Below are 17842 nucleotides of genomic sequence, written 5' to 3'. Positions count from 1 at the left end.
GCTAGTTCTCAGTTCTCGAGGCCATTGTGTCTGACAAGTGACCTTTGCTTCATTATCCGTGAAATGCATATGAAAGCGCACACCCCCGCATATGCTAATGAAGATTATAGAGATCATGCTAAACATGTATGACTATGGCACTCCTCTCTCCACCCAAATCATGCTACACGTCACCTGGGAGAAGGGAGAAACCTGAGACGAGGTTGTCCTCAGCAAGGGGGGTGGACCATGCTAATTCAGCAAACATAAAAGGGGAAAATAAGTGCCCCTAGGGGGAAACAAAGAAGAAACAAAAGAAAGCGACCATGCCTGGGAAGATTCTTTCCCAAGAACGAAGACCGTGCCTGGGAAGATTCTTCCCGAGAAAGTAGATTATGCCTGGGAAGATTCCCTGAAAAAGACACTGGAACCAGGTGATCTCTTTTTCTCTGTCTTTTTCTCTGTCTTTTCCTTAATCTATCCCTCAGTTTCTCTTTTCTTTTAGAATTGTTAAGTAACAGTTAGAGTTGTTAAGTAACAACCTTAAGTATGACCTTAAATACCGCTTGCGGTAAGTTGTCCTATACCTGTTGTTAAGTAACACAATGCATACCTCACCATTTGCCATCACTTGTTATATACCTAACCAATTATTGTGGACTTGTTAAGACCTATACTGACCATTTTGGGAAGCTAATAACTGTTTCTGTATAGACCTTGAGATTTATCTCACCTCAGTCCGCACCGTTGAGAATTTACGAATCTGAAGTCACTTACCCCCCCTCTTTCCTGAGAGTGGGACGTGACAGGTGCTATAGCCTCAAAGATAGTCCTTTCATCTCTTCTCACCGTTGCAGTGGGCAAGACAAAACAGGAAACTCAGAGCATCTGGACAGAAACTGAGAGGACCTCAGTATTCAGCAGCCCCCTGGACACACCTCTGAGGCATCACCAATAGCACCGGCCAAATAGCACTAACATGCTCCACCTGGCCCCTCAATGTGATGCAAGTTCACCACCAGAGCTTGACAGTGGAGCTGGCAGCCAGGCCACGGGTGGGTCTATTGCCCAGCAGGGCAGCACATATACCGTAGCGACTAGTGTCTCTTACCTGCACCCTCTCACTTTGCGTAGAAATAAAAACAAGTTTCTCCTTCTCAGGGTTATGGTAGCTGACACAGTAAGATCTGGGATGCTTAGGTTCAACCAGTTGCTTCCTAGAAGATAAAACCATCTCTTGTTTAAGAGTACAACAACAGACCACAAGACAGCTTGTGGTGCCACTGCACAGATCTTAGTACTTTTTAAAGTCATTCTTCTGGTTTGCTAAGCGTGACTTCACTTTTCCCTTTGTGATAAGGGAAACCTTCCCCTTTAGTCTAGATCCACAGGCACTTTGTTATATGTTTTCTGGTACTTGGAATGCAGGAATTGCCTTTTGCTCTTCTACAAGTGAAAGATACATCTGCTGGGCAGCACTGCGTGTCCCTTTATGTCCAGTCTTGAGCACCCATTACTGACTTCTGTGTCACAGACAAACTTTCTCCCTGTATCAGAAATATTCACACCATCTATGTTAAGCTCTTTAATCACATTTAAGTAAGGTGTACAAAAAAGTTCTGACTCATGAGCAGGCGAGCAATACAGCTGTCAGCACCACTTCTGGCTGTGCAATCCCGCTCTCCCTTCTGCCCCACCTGTGCAGTGATTTAATTTTCGTAAGACACAGATGGTTGACTTCTCCAGCCTACATTCCAGTCAGTGGAAAGAAGTAGGTTTCTGCAGAACAGCCTGAAATAGCCCTCTCCCTTCCTGATCATGAAGTATAGCATGTTGCATATTTGCAAAGCTTGAAGCAAGATTTAAAACATTTATACCATTTTATATATGTACTTTTCTCTCACACAGATCCAACTGGTGCAACTAGCTCAAAAAATACTAGCCACATAATATATACTTCATGACAGCAGAATTTTTGCAACGTGTACATAGCTACATAGCAACATAAATACAGCCTAAAATGTCTAAATTTCAGCCAGCTACCCTGATGTGAGGAGGGAGGATAGATTAGGAGTGATTAATTTCAAGCTGACACCCCACTCTCAAGTACCTCTATCTTTAGCTCTAAACTTTGAAGTCCAAAGTTTGCTCGGGCTTCTAGCAGAGTCTCCCAGACCCCTTTCATTCCTTCAGGCTTCTTCTGCACTGCTCTAGACATTGCATCCTTCTTACTTCCTGCATGACCCCTTCTCAAAAAAATCCAGTTTCTTTAAGGGGCAGGCTAGGACAGCCAGCACTACAGGGTTCCTAAGTTGTAGGTTTTGTTTACCTTTTTTTTAAATAAAAAAAAAGTGGGAAGAGCCATCAAATCTTTAATCTCATTACACCCTAGTCATTCATTGCATTTCCCATCAGAACATTTTATATCTTTGAATAACAGAGGGATAGATAAGAAAGAGATACGCAAACTCCAACACGATTCAGTAAAGTACAGTTTTAATGTTGACATGGGGAACTTGTGCAGTGTTTCCCAGCAAGCAAGCAATCAGGCTACCTGAAAAACAAGTCAATTGCTCCAGTTACTGTCCTATTTTGAGGTCTCCCATATTCAATAAACAAGACATTTGGTCAACACAAAACAATGATTTATAGAACAAAGCAAGACAAGAAAAATGCAGACAAAATGATTATCAATACAATATATGCATATTCTTCTAATATAAATTTTTTTTTCCTGGGTTGCCAGTATAGGAAAATAGTTGCATCGGCAGCTCATAGAACTGAAATATAAATCTTGCTGTTAAGCATATCTGGGAAGGAAATTAATAGAGTCAAGCCTCCTGTGGCTAGACAATGCACGTCACGTGGCAGCTGTCTGTTTCATCCAGAAATAGGGTGCTGAAGACATCATTAAAAAAGGTAGGGTGGTATTTGCAGGCTCTGTCACAGTCAGGATTAAAGTTCACCTCTAGGATCTGAGGCTGCATAATTCTTTTTCCTGTAAAGCAGAACAAAAACACTGCCTCTTAATACAAGCTCTATAGAGATCCTGAATCACTGTCTTTAAGCCAGAGATCATAGAAAATGACTGGAAAAAGCCATTTTTTATTACCCGAGCTGGCATGCCGGTTGGGTGCTTTTATTTCAGTGGGACTTGGTTGTTTTTGGTTTTTGTTTCTTTGTTTTTTGGTTTTGGTTTTTTTTTTTTGAGGGACAGAGGTCTGTTCTGCCATCATTATCCAGAGTTCAAGTATCCAACAAACAGATTCTGCAATCGCTCTGATAATCCAATGCCTCATTTGGAATGAGAATTTGCAGCAATTTAATAGGATTTCCCTAACACATCTGTCTTGCTTGACAGTTTGAAACATCTTCCAGGAAACTCTGCTTATCCTTTCATGTTTCAGTACAAACTTCCTTTCTTAAAGCTCTTAGATATCTACCTTTCTAGTTCTAGCAGTCCTTTATGCTTCAGCCACCCCCATCTGCCACTTCATGTGTTGGCCTCTTCTCCCAAGTGAATAATGACAGGACCAGAGGAAATGGTCTGAAGCTGCGGCAGGGGAGGTTTAGATTAGATATTAGGAAGAATCACTTTACTGAAAGAGTGGTCAGGCACTGGAACAGCCTGCCCAGGGAGCTGGTTGAGTCACCATCCCTACAGATATTTAAGAAATGTGTAGATTTGGCACTTCAGGGCATGCTCTAGTGGCAGAGATTGTAGGGGTTTGTGGGGTTTTTTTGTGTGTGTGTGTGGTCGGACTCGATCTCAAAGGTCCTTTCCAACCATGAAGATTCTGTGATTCATCTCGCCCCTAAAAGGAAGTCAGGAAGTTTAATTTTCTCTTGAAACTACATCAGTACAGTTCAGAATCAAATGCATTCTGTGCAAGGAGAAATGAAGGATTTTATTTCCTCTCTGGTGTTGACATTGTAAATGAGGTTACAAGCTTCTGATGCATAGGTAAACCATACCCTGCTCTGCACAGAAGCACCTAACCTATTTGTCCCTAGGCTGCCTACAGCATCACAGCCACGACTTTCACACCCATGCCCGCATCTCCCAGGACAGGTGAAAGTGTTCAAACATGGATGCAGAAGACCAAAAGTCAAGCCCTTGCTCCACCTGATCTGAACAGCAGAGGCTCAATTCTACACCTCTTGTTTCTCAATCGTTTCCCTCCATGAAATTGATTCAATATTTACAGAATCAGCCACTGCCGCAGTGGGCTAGAGCCACCAACCAAATATACAACATCTAATCACTTCTCCAGCAACCCTGGGCACAAGCAATTAACTTCTCCTGTGTCCTCAGGACCACAATGTTACAAGAAAAGAGTACACTCAGTTGTGTTCAACAGTCCCCCAACAGTCCTTTCTGTGTTGGTGCCTCTGCTGCTTTTCTACCTACAAGAGACTCGTGTCTGGGTTGGGCATGCTTACAGAACATTTTTGAGCCTTCTAGTGAGATAATGAAGAATTCACCCTGTTTGGCAAATTTTTTTACCAGTCCTCCACAACTGACTGGAAGAACAGCTCCAGGTAGTCAGCGATGTTGTGGCACTAACATGAAGCATCTTCACATACATGTTCTTGCAGAGACTTGGCAACAACCGAGTGATGGTCCTGAGGACATCAACAGCACTGAAATGATGAATGTGGTCCCTTTCCTGCTTTAATAAGTAACTGTGCATTGAAGACACTGGTCCAAGGCTGGAAGCCACAGACAGATGTCTCTCTAAAGTTTTCAGAGAGACAGGTATTTCAGACATTCTCTCAACGTAAGTGGGAAAGAAAACTTGCTCCTGTCAGAGTGACTAGATTGCTGTTCAGCTGCATTTTTTCCTCTCTGTGTGTGGTGTTTGTTTTGTTTGTTTTTTTTAAAAAAACAGAGAATGTCAGTAGTAGGGACACAAGGGAAGCAAGGACTCAGCCAAGCACAGTAAACAGCTCCCCCATCATTCTTGTTAACCAGCATGGCAGATGCTAACACCACAGATCAAAGCATATCTGGAGCTGCAGATATCAGTGGGAGGCACAGAGGAAACCGCTCTCACTGCTTGAAAAACAGTCAGAGTTCAGACAAAAGTAGTAAATTTCTAAGAAGTCCACAAATATAAAGAATGCAACATTCAAAGAAACAAGCTTCTCACCATCTCTGCTGGTGTCCCATTTAAGCATCAAGTCAACGGCATATATTGCTCTTGATGATGGATAATCGCAGATGCCAAGAGGCGCAGGTTTAGCTGAAGCAACTTGGAACAATTCAGCAAATGCCTTAAAAATATTTGCCTAATAACGGAAAAAGGTCTCTGAATAACAAGTGAGGTTCCATAAAAGCAATGAACATGTTTTTAATCACATAATTCATGCAGCTTTTTAAAGAGTTTGTACAAATTACTCTAGCCAACAGATGAAAATCTGCACAGTATTACTTCAAAATGCGTGTTTAGACCTAAAGACAACATAATGAAAGCACCAAGCACCCGGCAATATCCACGGACTTTTCTGAGAAGAAAATCAGTACCACAGAAATCCTGTAAATAGGGCATTTAATATTAGAATTAACACCCTTCTCAGACATTATGTACACTATTGCACTTCGGTGTACAGGGATAGAAAAAGAAAACCCAGGAAAGTGAACACCAGGATACAATTGTGAAGTTCTAACTTTTTCCTGCCTATTAATTTGTAGTCTAGCTTTTTCTTTCAAGCATGAATTACAGACAAAAGTCAACGAGAAGGCCCTCATCCACTGTCCTGCATGCTTTATGGAACTACAGTATTTGGAGATGGTAATACTAAGATGCCTTAGTATTAGGGAATCATCTGTTTTCTTGTGAAAAGACATTAGGGCAATGACTAGGGTCAGGTCTCTGGCCAGCTTGCTAATGCAGAGAAGCTGGGGCAGCAGATGGAAATTCTGCATTGCAGTCTCAAAGGAAAAGATTTACTTTAATAAACAGGGGTTCTAACTTACTAGCTGAAAGATACTATGTTGGCGGAGGAGGGGTCTTTAAGAAAAGAGAGAAGACCAGCCTAACTTGGTTTCTGTAAACATGCCATAGCATACAAATACAATCTCTGCACCACCCAATCTGGCAGTGTAAGCTTTCAAGCACAGTACCCCCGCAGCAGGGGCAGTGCTTATTCCTATCAGCCACCTGGGCACAGCTGGGCACATCCCAGCTTGCACAGCAAGCAAACCTGAAAGCATAGGGAGATCTTTAGACCTACAGCTCTGCTTAGAATAGATAAATCAAAAACTGTGATGTCATTTCACTGAGATTACTACTATATACTGTAATTTCCTATTTATTTTAGTTTCCTACTTGTTCTGACAGCTCCTTATGTTGCTAAGCCATTTGGAACAAAGGTAGCAAGAGCCTGAATACTTCAGTGGTTCAATTTTTCAGAATCAGAGTTAATATTCTGCTGAAAAGAAGAATTGTGAAGGCTTTGAAAACAATTTTTCCACAGTCACATAAGCAACGTCTGTAGTGATCAGCACACTTTATATTCTGGACTTCCCCATCTTTTCGCATGAAATACTAAGTCTTCACAACCATGGTCTTAGATTATTGACAACCTTCTGCAAAAAAGATGGAACTCACAACAAAAAAAGATCCTGCTCCCAGGATCCTGAGGGTAGTCAGGACTGGCTTTATTACTAAGTCTAATATAAAGAATTCTCATAGTGTAATCATGAAGTAAAATTCTCAAATGCTAACAACAAAATGTTTGAGGGGGCATTCTGCTAAGTTAATACATGCTTCTAAAATAAAAGTTAACATTTGTTGTCCTTTGAGGAACTGATACACATGAAGTATGTCTTAGCAGAAAAAAAAACACAACACTTTTGGAAAAGCTAGTTTGTTGAGTAAAAAAAGATCCATGAACATTTACATGAGAAAGATGAATTGCTGACTTACTTGTACTGTTGTCCAAGGGTATTCAGGATATTGTTTTTCAAAGAGAGGAATAAATTCTTCACAGTGTACCTAAAACAGTTTAGCAACATCAAAGACTGTTTTGGTTGGGAATGACTGAGCAATCAGATGACAAGAGAATAGATCAAATTTTTTTTGCTATTTATACAAACCCAGGTAGAGAACTAGGGAATTAGACAGTCCCGAATATCTTCCTTGTTCCAGTATTTCTTGTTATAAAAGATCACACTGAAGTCTTTGACATTTTAATAATTCTTTTACTGATCTCTGTCAATGTTGGTTATATTCAGGATGTAGGTTTATATTACCTTACGTAATCACAGATGATTAGAGGGGAAGAGGGGGAAGAGCCTAGGAAAACAGTTGCTTAGGACTTAGGGTACTTTCAACACACTGACTGCTTATTTAAGTGGATGTGAAATAGGTTATTTGGCAAGAGTCACAAAGGAGGTACTGGGAGATTTTCTAATAAAGAAGCGGTGAGGGAACGTTTTGGACTGTTTGCTTACCTGTTTTAATGTTACGCCAGGAGCGTAATTCATGACTGTGAAATGCTTCTCATAGTCATCCAAGTCATCAAGTGAAAATGCCCTAAGGAATAAAACAATTACTTAGTTTCCAGGGTATCAGATTTAATTCTAAGCCCCTCCACGCTAACAAGGAGAAGTAATTACCGATTTGAAAAGCGCAGCCAGAATACATCATAGATGTACAGCTTGAGTGGTTTTATGGACCGCAGCAATACAACATAACGGATGTCAAATTTAACCATCCCCACGTCTTCTCGGTGAAACAAGACTGGATTCTCAATATATTTGCACACTACCTACAACAAAGAAAAAACATTCACAGTAAATACAATTCAACTGAAATGAAAACAAAGTGTCACTGGATTTCAATGATTTATGGTACCCTTGTATGCATTTCAGTTTTTCTTTAGAAATGTGCAAAAATACACCAATGTTGTTATGCAAATAGGTACGTTTTATCAAACTCTTTGACATTGGGGGGGGAACTAGGAGGCCTGAATGTACTCATTTTTAAAAAAAAAAAATCACAAAATTAATTTTATTTATAATTTTGGTGACCTTGTTGTTTTGAACTAGAAATGCAAAGCAATTCTTTGTGCATTTCTGCATTACAGAAAATACACGCAGTCCACATGCACAAAGAAAATAAAACTGAAGTGACACTCTGAGGTATGACCACGTATTGCAGACTCCCTACAAAAAGCTCCATGATTCATCTATTGTTGTCAAAGATGGTACTTTGTGCCACTGAGCAGAGCTGTGGATCAGCAATAACAATCAAACAGGGGACAGAAGCAATAATGTTCAAAATTTATGATCAACACTAGCTATAGTTAATATGCGTTCATCTGCCAGTCTGAGGATTAGCACTAGAGCAGCACCACACTGGAGTACTCACTACTGTCAGGCCAAGTTTTATTTTTTAAATAAGGAAGCACCAGGCTCTGAGTTCATCACTGCAACAAATGGAGCTGACCAATTTGAATCTGAATCAATTCTGAATTGATTGAAACTGTATGCTTATGGACAAAAAATTGAAACTGTATGCTTTTTTTTTTTAAGAAAATAAATTTCCTTCTTTGTATTTTTAAACCTCCTTTTATGAAGCAGTTTTTTCAGCTCTTCCCCCTTAAATCACATTCAAATCCATGTTCTCTAACCTTTGGGCTGCTTTCCCTATGCCTGATGATATTGTTAAGGCTGTTGGTGATGTGGGTGTCCAGGCTTCGGGCCAGGTTCCATGGTTTGCATATCCAGTGATTGTCTTCTCCTCTGAGAGAGAGAGAGATAGAAGCCAACGCCTGTAAGTATCCACCTCATTCATCTGTCTGAACATCCACTTGAACTGATCTATGTACTCCCCTGAATAAATACTTAATGTGGGCTATAGTGCAAAAAAATAAGGCCTTTTGACTGACTGCGGGGAGCCGTAGGCCTTAGGTATTAGGAGGAGAAAAGGCAGTGGCAGCTTTCACTGATCGTTTCAGTTAGGGTCTAGCATGCTTTCACTGTTTATTCCTTTCTGCATCTGACTCCTTCAAAAGGAGAAAACCACCCATCAACAGGACAGCATCATCACAAACAGGCACAGGTCACGGTCCTGAAATCATTCTGCCAAGAGTCTGAGAAAATTCTGGCAGGCTATCATGCAATTTTCCAAGTTGATTCCCTAATAACACCTTCAAATCATTCACATTAAGTGACAGCATAACTCAATCTCTTTGGGAAGAAGTCACACAATATCTCAACAGTTCATATTGCAAGAAAATGAAAGCACACCATCATCTTCTCACTTTCTAGTACCTAGTGACCTCAAGGGGCAAAATTCTTTGAAATATCCTTGGGGAAAGCAGGCAACATGCTGGTCTTTCAAAGTATCTTTCTGATAAGGGCAGGGTGACACCTGATGTCTTCCTTTCCTCAATCTATTAAATCATCCTCAGAAACTTCTTGAGCTTCATGATAAACAGCATAAAATGAGCTGAAGTTAGCGATGTTAACTTAACAGAGCCTGCTTTGTTTATTTGAAAATTCCTATCCCCTTCTTCTCATTCCCTATATACACATTGCATTCACTGTCAATCCTTGGTATTAAAAAGGAATTAAAACACCACACACTAGGGATACATGGAAGGAACGCTCTCTCCCGGTCATGACAGTCAATAACAGAATATATAGAGCAATGAACGGCCAAATGAAAACAGCTGGCAGGTGGCACCATAAGCCAGTGTCACCAAAGATGCAAATTTTCAACCAGAATACTCCATGCTAGGCAAAAGAGGTCATTCCACTATCAGTACCTAATGCTCTCTCTCTCTCACCAGAAGAAAATCTTAGTTTCCATTCACTCCAAAGCAACTGTAGCAGCAGAAAGAGTGTGGATTTAAAACCCTAAAGCTCCACAACTACTTTAAGCTAACACTAAAACTCAATTTTACTTCCACAACCTTACAGAACCCAAGTACTTTAACTTTAAACATCTTCCACTTTGTCTTAAGTGCAAGAACAACTGCTACTGGTGCCCTGGAAAAAAAACAACCCAACATTCGTTGCAAACACATTTTGATCCTTTGTATATCTGTTAAATACAAGAGGTAAGATCGTGACTAGACATAAAGCAACAGCCTTCAAATCTGTATTCAAATCATGTCAAAGTTTGTGTTTCAAAATGCATTGCTTAACTACTCTTACATTAAAGAAAATACCTAAAAAGCTCACACTTCCCAGGTAAAATTCACTTGAATGTTAATTCAACAAGAAATAATCTGATGCTGGTTTAACAGCTGCCAACCTCAAAATGCAGGCTACTGGTCTTTGAGGAAAGTGGGATCAAGAAAGCACAAAATGTACGGGAAGTGGGAACATGAGCCACCTTCTGTCACGTTGCTGAAAGTAGCTGATGAACTGAGGCAATTCTGTTTGGAGGTTAAAAGTACGAGGCAACCATCTTGGCCCGTCTGGTCCTCCAGCTCGTCTAGAAATGGATGCCAGGCAGTCTTTGACAGTCAGGAGGTTCTCACACGGGAACTGATTCAGCATTACCTCAGGCCTTTCCTCACTTAGCTTCCTACAAAACAAAGAAGTTACTGGGTGAAGGAGGCAGGTTGGGGAGACCTTTGGGAACACCGTTTTTATAACAAAAAAAGAATTTGCATTATCAGAGGAACAATTGCAACCTGTAGTCTTTGAAGTGTGAGAAGTTGTAGAGGATGTCTGCTTCTCCCTCGTTGTCTGTGAATACAAAACGGGGATGTGTCAGGTTGTTTAGGACTTGCTGAATGTCTGTGAAAACCCTAGAAGAAGAAAAAGGCACATGAAGAAAAACATCAGTTTGGTTTCTGAAACCAATCAACTTGTGCTTGAACAGAAAAAAGTTTTAAGCTCAGCTTTCTACAAGAATTACACTTTACTAATACATACTATCTGTGACAACCTCTTCTTAACCCATAGAAACATCTTAAATTGAAGTGTGACAGATTAAAAAAATTGTTTGAGAGACAGAAATCTCAAGGATAGTTTAGCTCCTACAACTTCACAAAAATAGCAATTCAGAAGACAATGACTAAGTTCCTGACAGAGAAGCACTAACATGAATTCGCTATTCTACATGAAAAGTCCTTGAGCGAGACAGAACTTGTAAAAGCCTTCACTGCCGGAAGAGGTCTAAAAATCAACCTGCTATCATCCATGAGAGAAATTCATAGGAAATCTTGTCAGTTTAACCCAGTAGCTTCAGAAGACTATTTCCATTTGTTCAGAACTTCACACACGCAGGAGACATTTCCAAACAGTCAAAACACATGAAAGTATGTACATTACGTATGTGCAGGAAGTATACACAACTTCGAGGTTTAATAGAAATCCCCTCCCAGCCCCATTAAAAAAAAAACCCCAACCCAAACCAAACACATCACAGAACATAAACAAGAATGAGGCAAGATGTTGCATATCTTAGGAAATTCCCCCCTCAAGTAAAACGAGTGACTTGGCTATCTGAGATACTAAAATAAGCAGATAGCAATATAGGTTATTTTGATGATTTTTCAGCTTAAAGTGAGGACACTTAATTCAGAATTCAGCATGATGACTCAAAAAGAGAGACTAACATAGAAAACAATTCTCATGGTAAGGGAACATTTCAGACTAAGCAACTGCTAATTTTTTCCATGAGAAACCACTATATTCTTCCTCCTCTCCAGACCTATTCTTATCAGTTGTGTAACTTTCCTCTCCTTCTCTGCTACCCCTGAGAGAGACTTCTCTGAAATGGTCAACTGCAAAAATAGCCCAGTCACAGGGGGAAATATATTCTTTAAAAAGAAAAGTATGTAAGATGTTTTGCATAAATCCATGTGTAACATACTGCAATGGTTATACTATTTATGCTGGAGGCTAAGACTAAGAGTGGTGACTTCATTGTAGATGAAGAGAGTCAGCCTGGCATCCCAGTTGAAAGAGGTCACCAATCTTTCCCCACTGTTGCAACAGAGCAAAGTCAGTATCTTCATACAGCCCCACTAGCATTTCTTTCTGCAATATGTGGCTTCTTGGCTTCTCCTTTTAAGTCTAGAACACTAGGGGAAAGTACAATACCAGATTTGATGTACTGGATCCAGTACAAGTTCCTCCGAACCCATTTTGTATACAAGCTACCCAAATACCCACCTGAAAAGAAAAGGCCTTATAATGCTGTAACAAAGTCTTGAAGCATCCAACATCCCCACACAAATATGCATGCAAGAACACATGCAACACAAGACATACCAGAATTTAAAGTTGCTCATGCAATCCCAGATCAGTCAGTACAGGTTATCATCTCACAAAGACACTAGTCCTGCGTAGCTGGATCCAAACCTAGCTAATAGGTCTTAGTAGCAAGAAGATCATAAGGTCTACACAATGCACCTATTCTACTTGTTAAATACACTCAATAAATGGGAACAGCAATAATTTTGGTTGGTAGTGGTTTGTTTGGTTTTTCTTTTTTTGTGTTTGTTTTTTTTTTTTTCTTTTCTTTCTCTTTATGTGATTAAGCCCCTTTAGTGTGGTACGGAAATATTTTGCCAACATATTGCACAATTTTTTGTGGCAGAGTGCTGGAATGTCAGCCTTCAGGATTCCTGGCTTTCAGTCCAGGCTATGTGAGCTGTATCTGGTTTCCAGCTCAGGAAAAAGGGTAAAACCCAGCCAAGCATACAGTTTGCTACACTCATTCTAAAAAGCAATGTGGTTAGATAAAACTTGTATAACGTTATGTATTTGGAATACAGCCACGGTTAGAGTTGGGCTAAGGCTGTACAATAAATCATGCGATTAACTATCTGCAAAAACAGTCCAGTTACAGTTGCTCTCTCCAGGACATAAATGAAGCCTCTGTTCAAAGTTAAGTGTTATGCTGGAACTATGATGAGTCACAGAAGGTACTCCTTGCATATGAACTACCAGAGACAGTACCTGTGCTTACAGGTAAAGTTTTTACTGAAATTAGTGGAAGTAACTCAGTAGGGGATCTTTGAGATTCAAGAGAGTAAGGCTTCCTTCACCTCCAATTGCAGCTACAGCAAATACCTTTGAAACCTTTGGTTCATTAACTGATGGTTCTCACAACAATTCTTCCAACTAGGGTAACGATGAGGCTGAATTATAACCTCAGGTGTTAAAATGGATTAAAGTGTTAAAAAAAATGTTAAAATGTGAAAGTGGCATCTTCTACAATATAAAGTTATCAAAGACTATTGGACTTTTTTTTTCCAGTACCTTTACAGCTATACACAAGATTTCACAGAGCTGCTGCTCACATTAACAATAAGAAGCCTGCTTTCTTAATCTTGAAGTCTTGCTAAGAAATTCATGTGCCAGAGCACTCTGGATTATGCATCTTAAGACTTACTTATAGAACGCAAAAATGCAGCACAAAAGAAACAGAGGAGCTCAATCTATCTTTGCCAAGTGCAGGAAGACCACTGAAATAAGCTGATGGAGGTTAAGATTAGAGGGAAAATAAGGCCATTCCACTCATTCCAAGTTTTTAAGTTACTCCATCCATTCTATTCACAATCCTCTTACCATAAAAGTCTTGGGACAGTCAAAGGTTCTGGAAGGCATGTGATTCGATATTGAGAAAGAAAATTTCAGAGAAACACTATATAAAATCAATGTATTTCACTGCCACACATATCACTCAGTTTAGCAGTCAGATTCCCTTAGGCACTTTAGTATATCCAGTATTAATGCATACATTTGAAAAAAAAATCAGACCTCTGCACTAAAGAACACAGACTATAAGGGCAGGCACTTGACAACTACTGGGAGATTCCTTTGTTGTTATCTAAGGAGCATATAGGATCTTCTATGGTATTCCCTTGTTTTTAGTTAAATAAGTTGGTACACAGTCTCATGTCTACTCTGATAATACACATCCACATATATACATAAAATGTATGCACCAAGTCTCATTCTGAGTTTGATAAATGACAGAACCTCTGCACTGCAATACTGTGGTATTGGCCAACTTATTCTGAACCTTTCATTCCAATATCAATGACACATTGAAGTAATGAAGCCTGCTAACCATACTTCCTGAATGATTTTATTCCCCGCCCCCGCCCCTCCCCCCCTGCCTTCTCATACAGATGTCCTAGTAGCGATGCTATCAAGTCTGGGATTAAAGATATTATTCAGTGGAATCATGCAAAAGATAAAACATGTTAGATGTTACTTAATTTACTCAAAGCATTTAAAACTAAGAAGCAGTTGTAAGAATCAACTCCCAAAGCACAGAGCTGACAAGACCAGTAAGAATAAAGAGCTGTCATCCCTCTTTGGGCATCTTTAAAAAATGCCTGATGTAGCTGAAGAGAAACATGAAAGAGAAGATCAAGCCCACCACAAACTGGAAGGAATTTTCATATGAATTTTGTCTTTGAAACATTTAGTTCTTTTATCCACCTTTTTTTCAAGCCAGCAATCAGCACAGATGAATAGAACAATCTCCCTAGGGCAACAGTTACTATTAATACCACAAGACCTACTCGAACCTATAACTTTGCTATATCAAACTACACGTGCTTGCTCTCTTGCTTTTCAGGATTCAGGTTAAACATTTATTTCATCTTCCCATTCTCTGTCTTAGCTCTACTTGGAAACAAGATGACTAAGAACTTGTCCCAGGTTCTAAACCTTGTAACCTCATGCATTTAATTTCTTCCAAATTCCCTACAACAGCAGCAATACACAAGGCAGAGCATACACATTAACAGGCTACACATGTCTACCCAGCTTCATACGTTCCCATCTGCCTGTCCATGGTGGCAGCCTTAAAACTTTTAAAGCTTTGAAAGAGCCCAAGAGCACTGGAAGACTACAGTTCCCATTAGGTCACCTGGACTCTGAGATGCTACCCTGCTCCTGAAGGAAGTTTAGTTGATGAATACAGAACACAAGAAGGACCTTCTAGCCTCCTGTGGGGGCTAAGCTGCTCTCCTTTCTCCTCTCAGGAGCTGGATAAAGAAGAAGAGAGGAAAACCCTTAGGAGTCCATGGACAGCATGTTGATGACATTCCTCTGAAGAGCAGGAAGGATTTGGCACATGTTTCCCTGTCCTTCCCTCCCTGCCATTCATCTGAAATATGAGATGCAAAATAAAGAGGCAGCAGGGAAAAATAAGTCGACATTTCCCAACATCCTCACTGTTTCTTTCCATCTCCATTAGAACGCATCTACCTTTGGCTCCCTTATCTGAAATAGGGACAACTACATGGGATGAAGAAATAGCTTTTGCTTATCCTCACAGTCTTGTAACCAGAGGTTTCAACTGCGTAAGGAAATCTAGACTACCACTAAGTTAACAAATGCCTCTCAATTCAAAATGACTTCCATTTTCAGTAGTTCTTCTCAAGTCAATTTGATCTAGTGAATAACAAATCCCCTCAACACAAGCAAATACATTTTAGCCTAACTTCATCCCTTAAGCAAAATATTGCAAGTAAGAACTCGGACCTCAGTGTCAGACTGCAAACACCCTGGAGTGCAACTCACAGCACATGCTATGTAACAGTATGTTTTTCTGGAATAAAAATAGTAATAAGGCAGTCTAGCCATGCAGTGCCACTGCTTTTGCTTACAGAAATCCTTTATCTTTGCAATGTTCTTCCAGCTTTCTTCTGAAATAACTTCACACCACACACTCCATTTTTGTACTAAGGCACAAATCCAATTTAAAACATCCCAGGTTTTTACAAGATTCCTGTGTGGCAATCTCATCTGAAGAAGGGTTATATTCACACAGCACAGAGAAGCACATGTACCCCTATGGATGTACATACTAAAATACAGAAGAGAAGCCTTTAGTCTTTCTTATATACTTTAGTTATACTCCTTACTGAAAAGTGTTACAACATTATGCAACTTTTCTTTCACCCAGAAGGTGGCACCTGTTTAAAAAAAATAATCTAAATTCATTTTGGAAATTCTGTAAGTGAAAACTCATTTACTCTGAAGAATCCAACAAGAGCAACTAGTAAGTCAAAATCTTAAGCAAGTGGCTACATATAAACACACCTTCAACTTGCCTCTGTTCAAAGCTAGAAAAGGCAGTTCAGCCTCAGCACACTGCAATTATTATACTTAATCTTTGTAAGAAAGTATTTTGTTTGCAGATACCTACTTGAAAACTTTGTCTTTGTCATAAACTGGTGGATTTATCGCTACAGGCAGTTTTTCCTTGTTTTCTGCTAAAATAGCCTAAAAAACAAGAAAGCCCACAAAAAGTTAATACTAGGCAGAATAAACAAGAAGCCTTAGGTCAAACTCCACAATATTCAGCAGATACGAACAGCAGCTTAGACCAAACTGAATTTTAAAGTGTGCTTAATCAAGTTTAGAAAAGTGATTGAAAAAACAACATAATCTTTAAGGAGAAGCTACAGGTAAAATATTCTGTATGACTCAATGTTCATCCAAGTGTTTTATTAGCAATAGCCTGTTGAAATTTTCTCAAATTGTAAACCTTTACAGATAATTTTCTGCAATTCCTTATCTCCATATAAGTATTTAAATACATGTATACTGGTGCATTTGTAGTCACAGTAAAAATGACAGTCCACCTGCATGTCTCATTGGCATAAGTGAATTCTGTCAAAGCTGCATTTTGAGAAATACGTTGTGTAGTATTGAGAAATATATTATGTTGTGTAATACGCTGCTCAAAAAAAATCAGTACAAGAGCAGAGGGAGAGGGGAATCAGAGGTAAAAGGCTATTAGTAAAACAGGAACAAGAAATATGGCTTCCAGACCAGGTATTATGAACACTGTTGAAGCACCCTGAAAAATTCCTGTTTCTCCTAAGCGTTAAACAAAATATCAAATCACAGACGATCACATGCAGTAAAAATCAAAGTTACTGTATTTCCAACAAAATGGAAGATTGGCCATTTAGCCATGATGTTTTATTACAGATAACTAAAACAATTACAGGAAGTTGGAACCTAAATCTGCTCCTGTAAAAATGAGCAAAAGGCTTTTAGCAGTCTTCAGCAGTAAACATGCCTGAAAAATCTCACTCCATCTTTTACACCACCTTTGACTGATAAAAGGAAATACACACTTGGATCATTGCTGATACCCTGCCAAAGGTCTGGGATAGGAGAAGTGAATGTTGAGAAGCCAAAGTAGCTGCTGTTCTGCAACAGTTCCCTGAGTTCCGTCTGCTGCAGGCTGTCCTCCTAAGTTGCAGTGGTGAAATGTCTGTCCAGTCATAGATGCACCTCTTTACCTTTAAGGCTGCTATAGGGAATATAGTCATGGAAAGCGTAAACAAAAACACAATTGTAATCAAAGATCTCAGTCATCACCTTCTAAAACAGACTGGACAGTACAAATACAAAAAAATTCCTGCAGTGACCTAAGAATAGGAAGGGAGCCTGGACTTTTAAGTGGCAATGACAATTCTCAGAACAGTACCAGAGGAATCATTACTGTCTTTTCTGCAACTTGAATGCAGGGAGCTGTTGCAGAACAGCAACTACTCTAGTCCCTCTAAGAGATACTTCTTCCACCCCAGAAACTTCATTAGAAAATGCCTTCCCTAACACTGGTTTCTGCAATCATTGCCCAATCATTACCCATAGTACCATTTAAGTTACAGCCTTTGTGGTCTGTGTTTGAGACCAGAATTAGGTAACAAAACAAAAACCTGGTAAAAAGTTAAGCTACAATGTTGCTGTAACGACACTGTGATTCTTTAAAATAGAACGTTGACGCCTTTAGGTTTAAAGGAAAATTAGAATAACAAATATAACATCCTTAGCTATAGTAAAAAACAACACAGCCCATTTAAAAAAAATCAATCATTATTTGCACATAGTAGTAAAGCAGTTGCAGAA

At 39.6% G+C, this 17842-nt stretch overlaps 1 protein-coding gene across 1 annotated transcript in view; it reads right to left on the bottom strand.

Moving 5' to 3' along the window:
- Positions 1–2458: 2458 nt before the first annotated feature.
- Positions 2459–17842, bottom strand: part of TTLL12 (tubulin tyrosine ligase like 12) — a 28561-nt gene continuing 13177 nt past the window's right edge. The window contains exons 6-14 of the mRNA XM_074591089.1: positions 16125–16201; positions 10636–10752; positions 10332–10526; positions 8620–8731; positions 7604–7755; positions 7439–7520; positions 6912–6980; positions 5133–5271; positions 2459–2977 (exon numbers count right to left, since the gene is read on the bottom strand). Of these exons, the coding sequence (XP_074447190.1) occupies positions 2826–2977; positions 5133–5271; positions 6912–6980; positions 7439–7520; positions 7604–7755; positions 8620–8731; positions 10332–10526; positions 10636–10752; positions 16125–16201 (1095 nt within the window). The 3' untranslated portion in view covers positions 2459–2825. The remainder of the gene's footprint in view (positions 2978–5132; positions 5272–6911; positions 6981–7438; positions 7521–7603; positions 7756–8619; positions 8732–10331; positions 10527–10635; positions 10753–16124; positions 16202–17842) is intronic.

The sequence above is a fragment of the Larus michahellis genome, chromosome 1, assembly GCF_964199755.1.
Source record: "Larus michahellis chromosome 1, bLarMic1.1, whole genome shotgun sequence".
In the NCBI taxonomy this organism is placed as follows: Eukaryota; Metazoa; Chordata; class Aves; order Charadriiformes; family Laridae; genus Larus; species Larus michahellis.
This window is presented reverse-complemented; position numbering and strand designations above follow the sequence as displayed.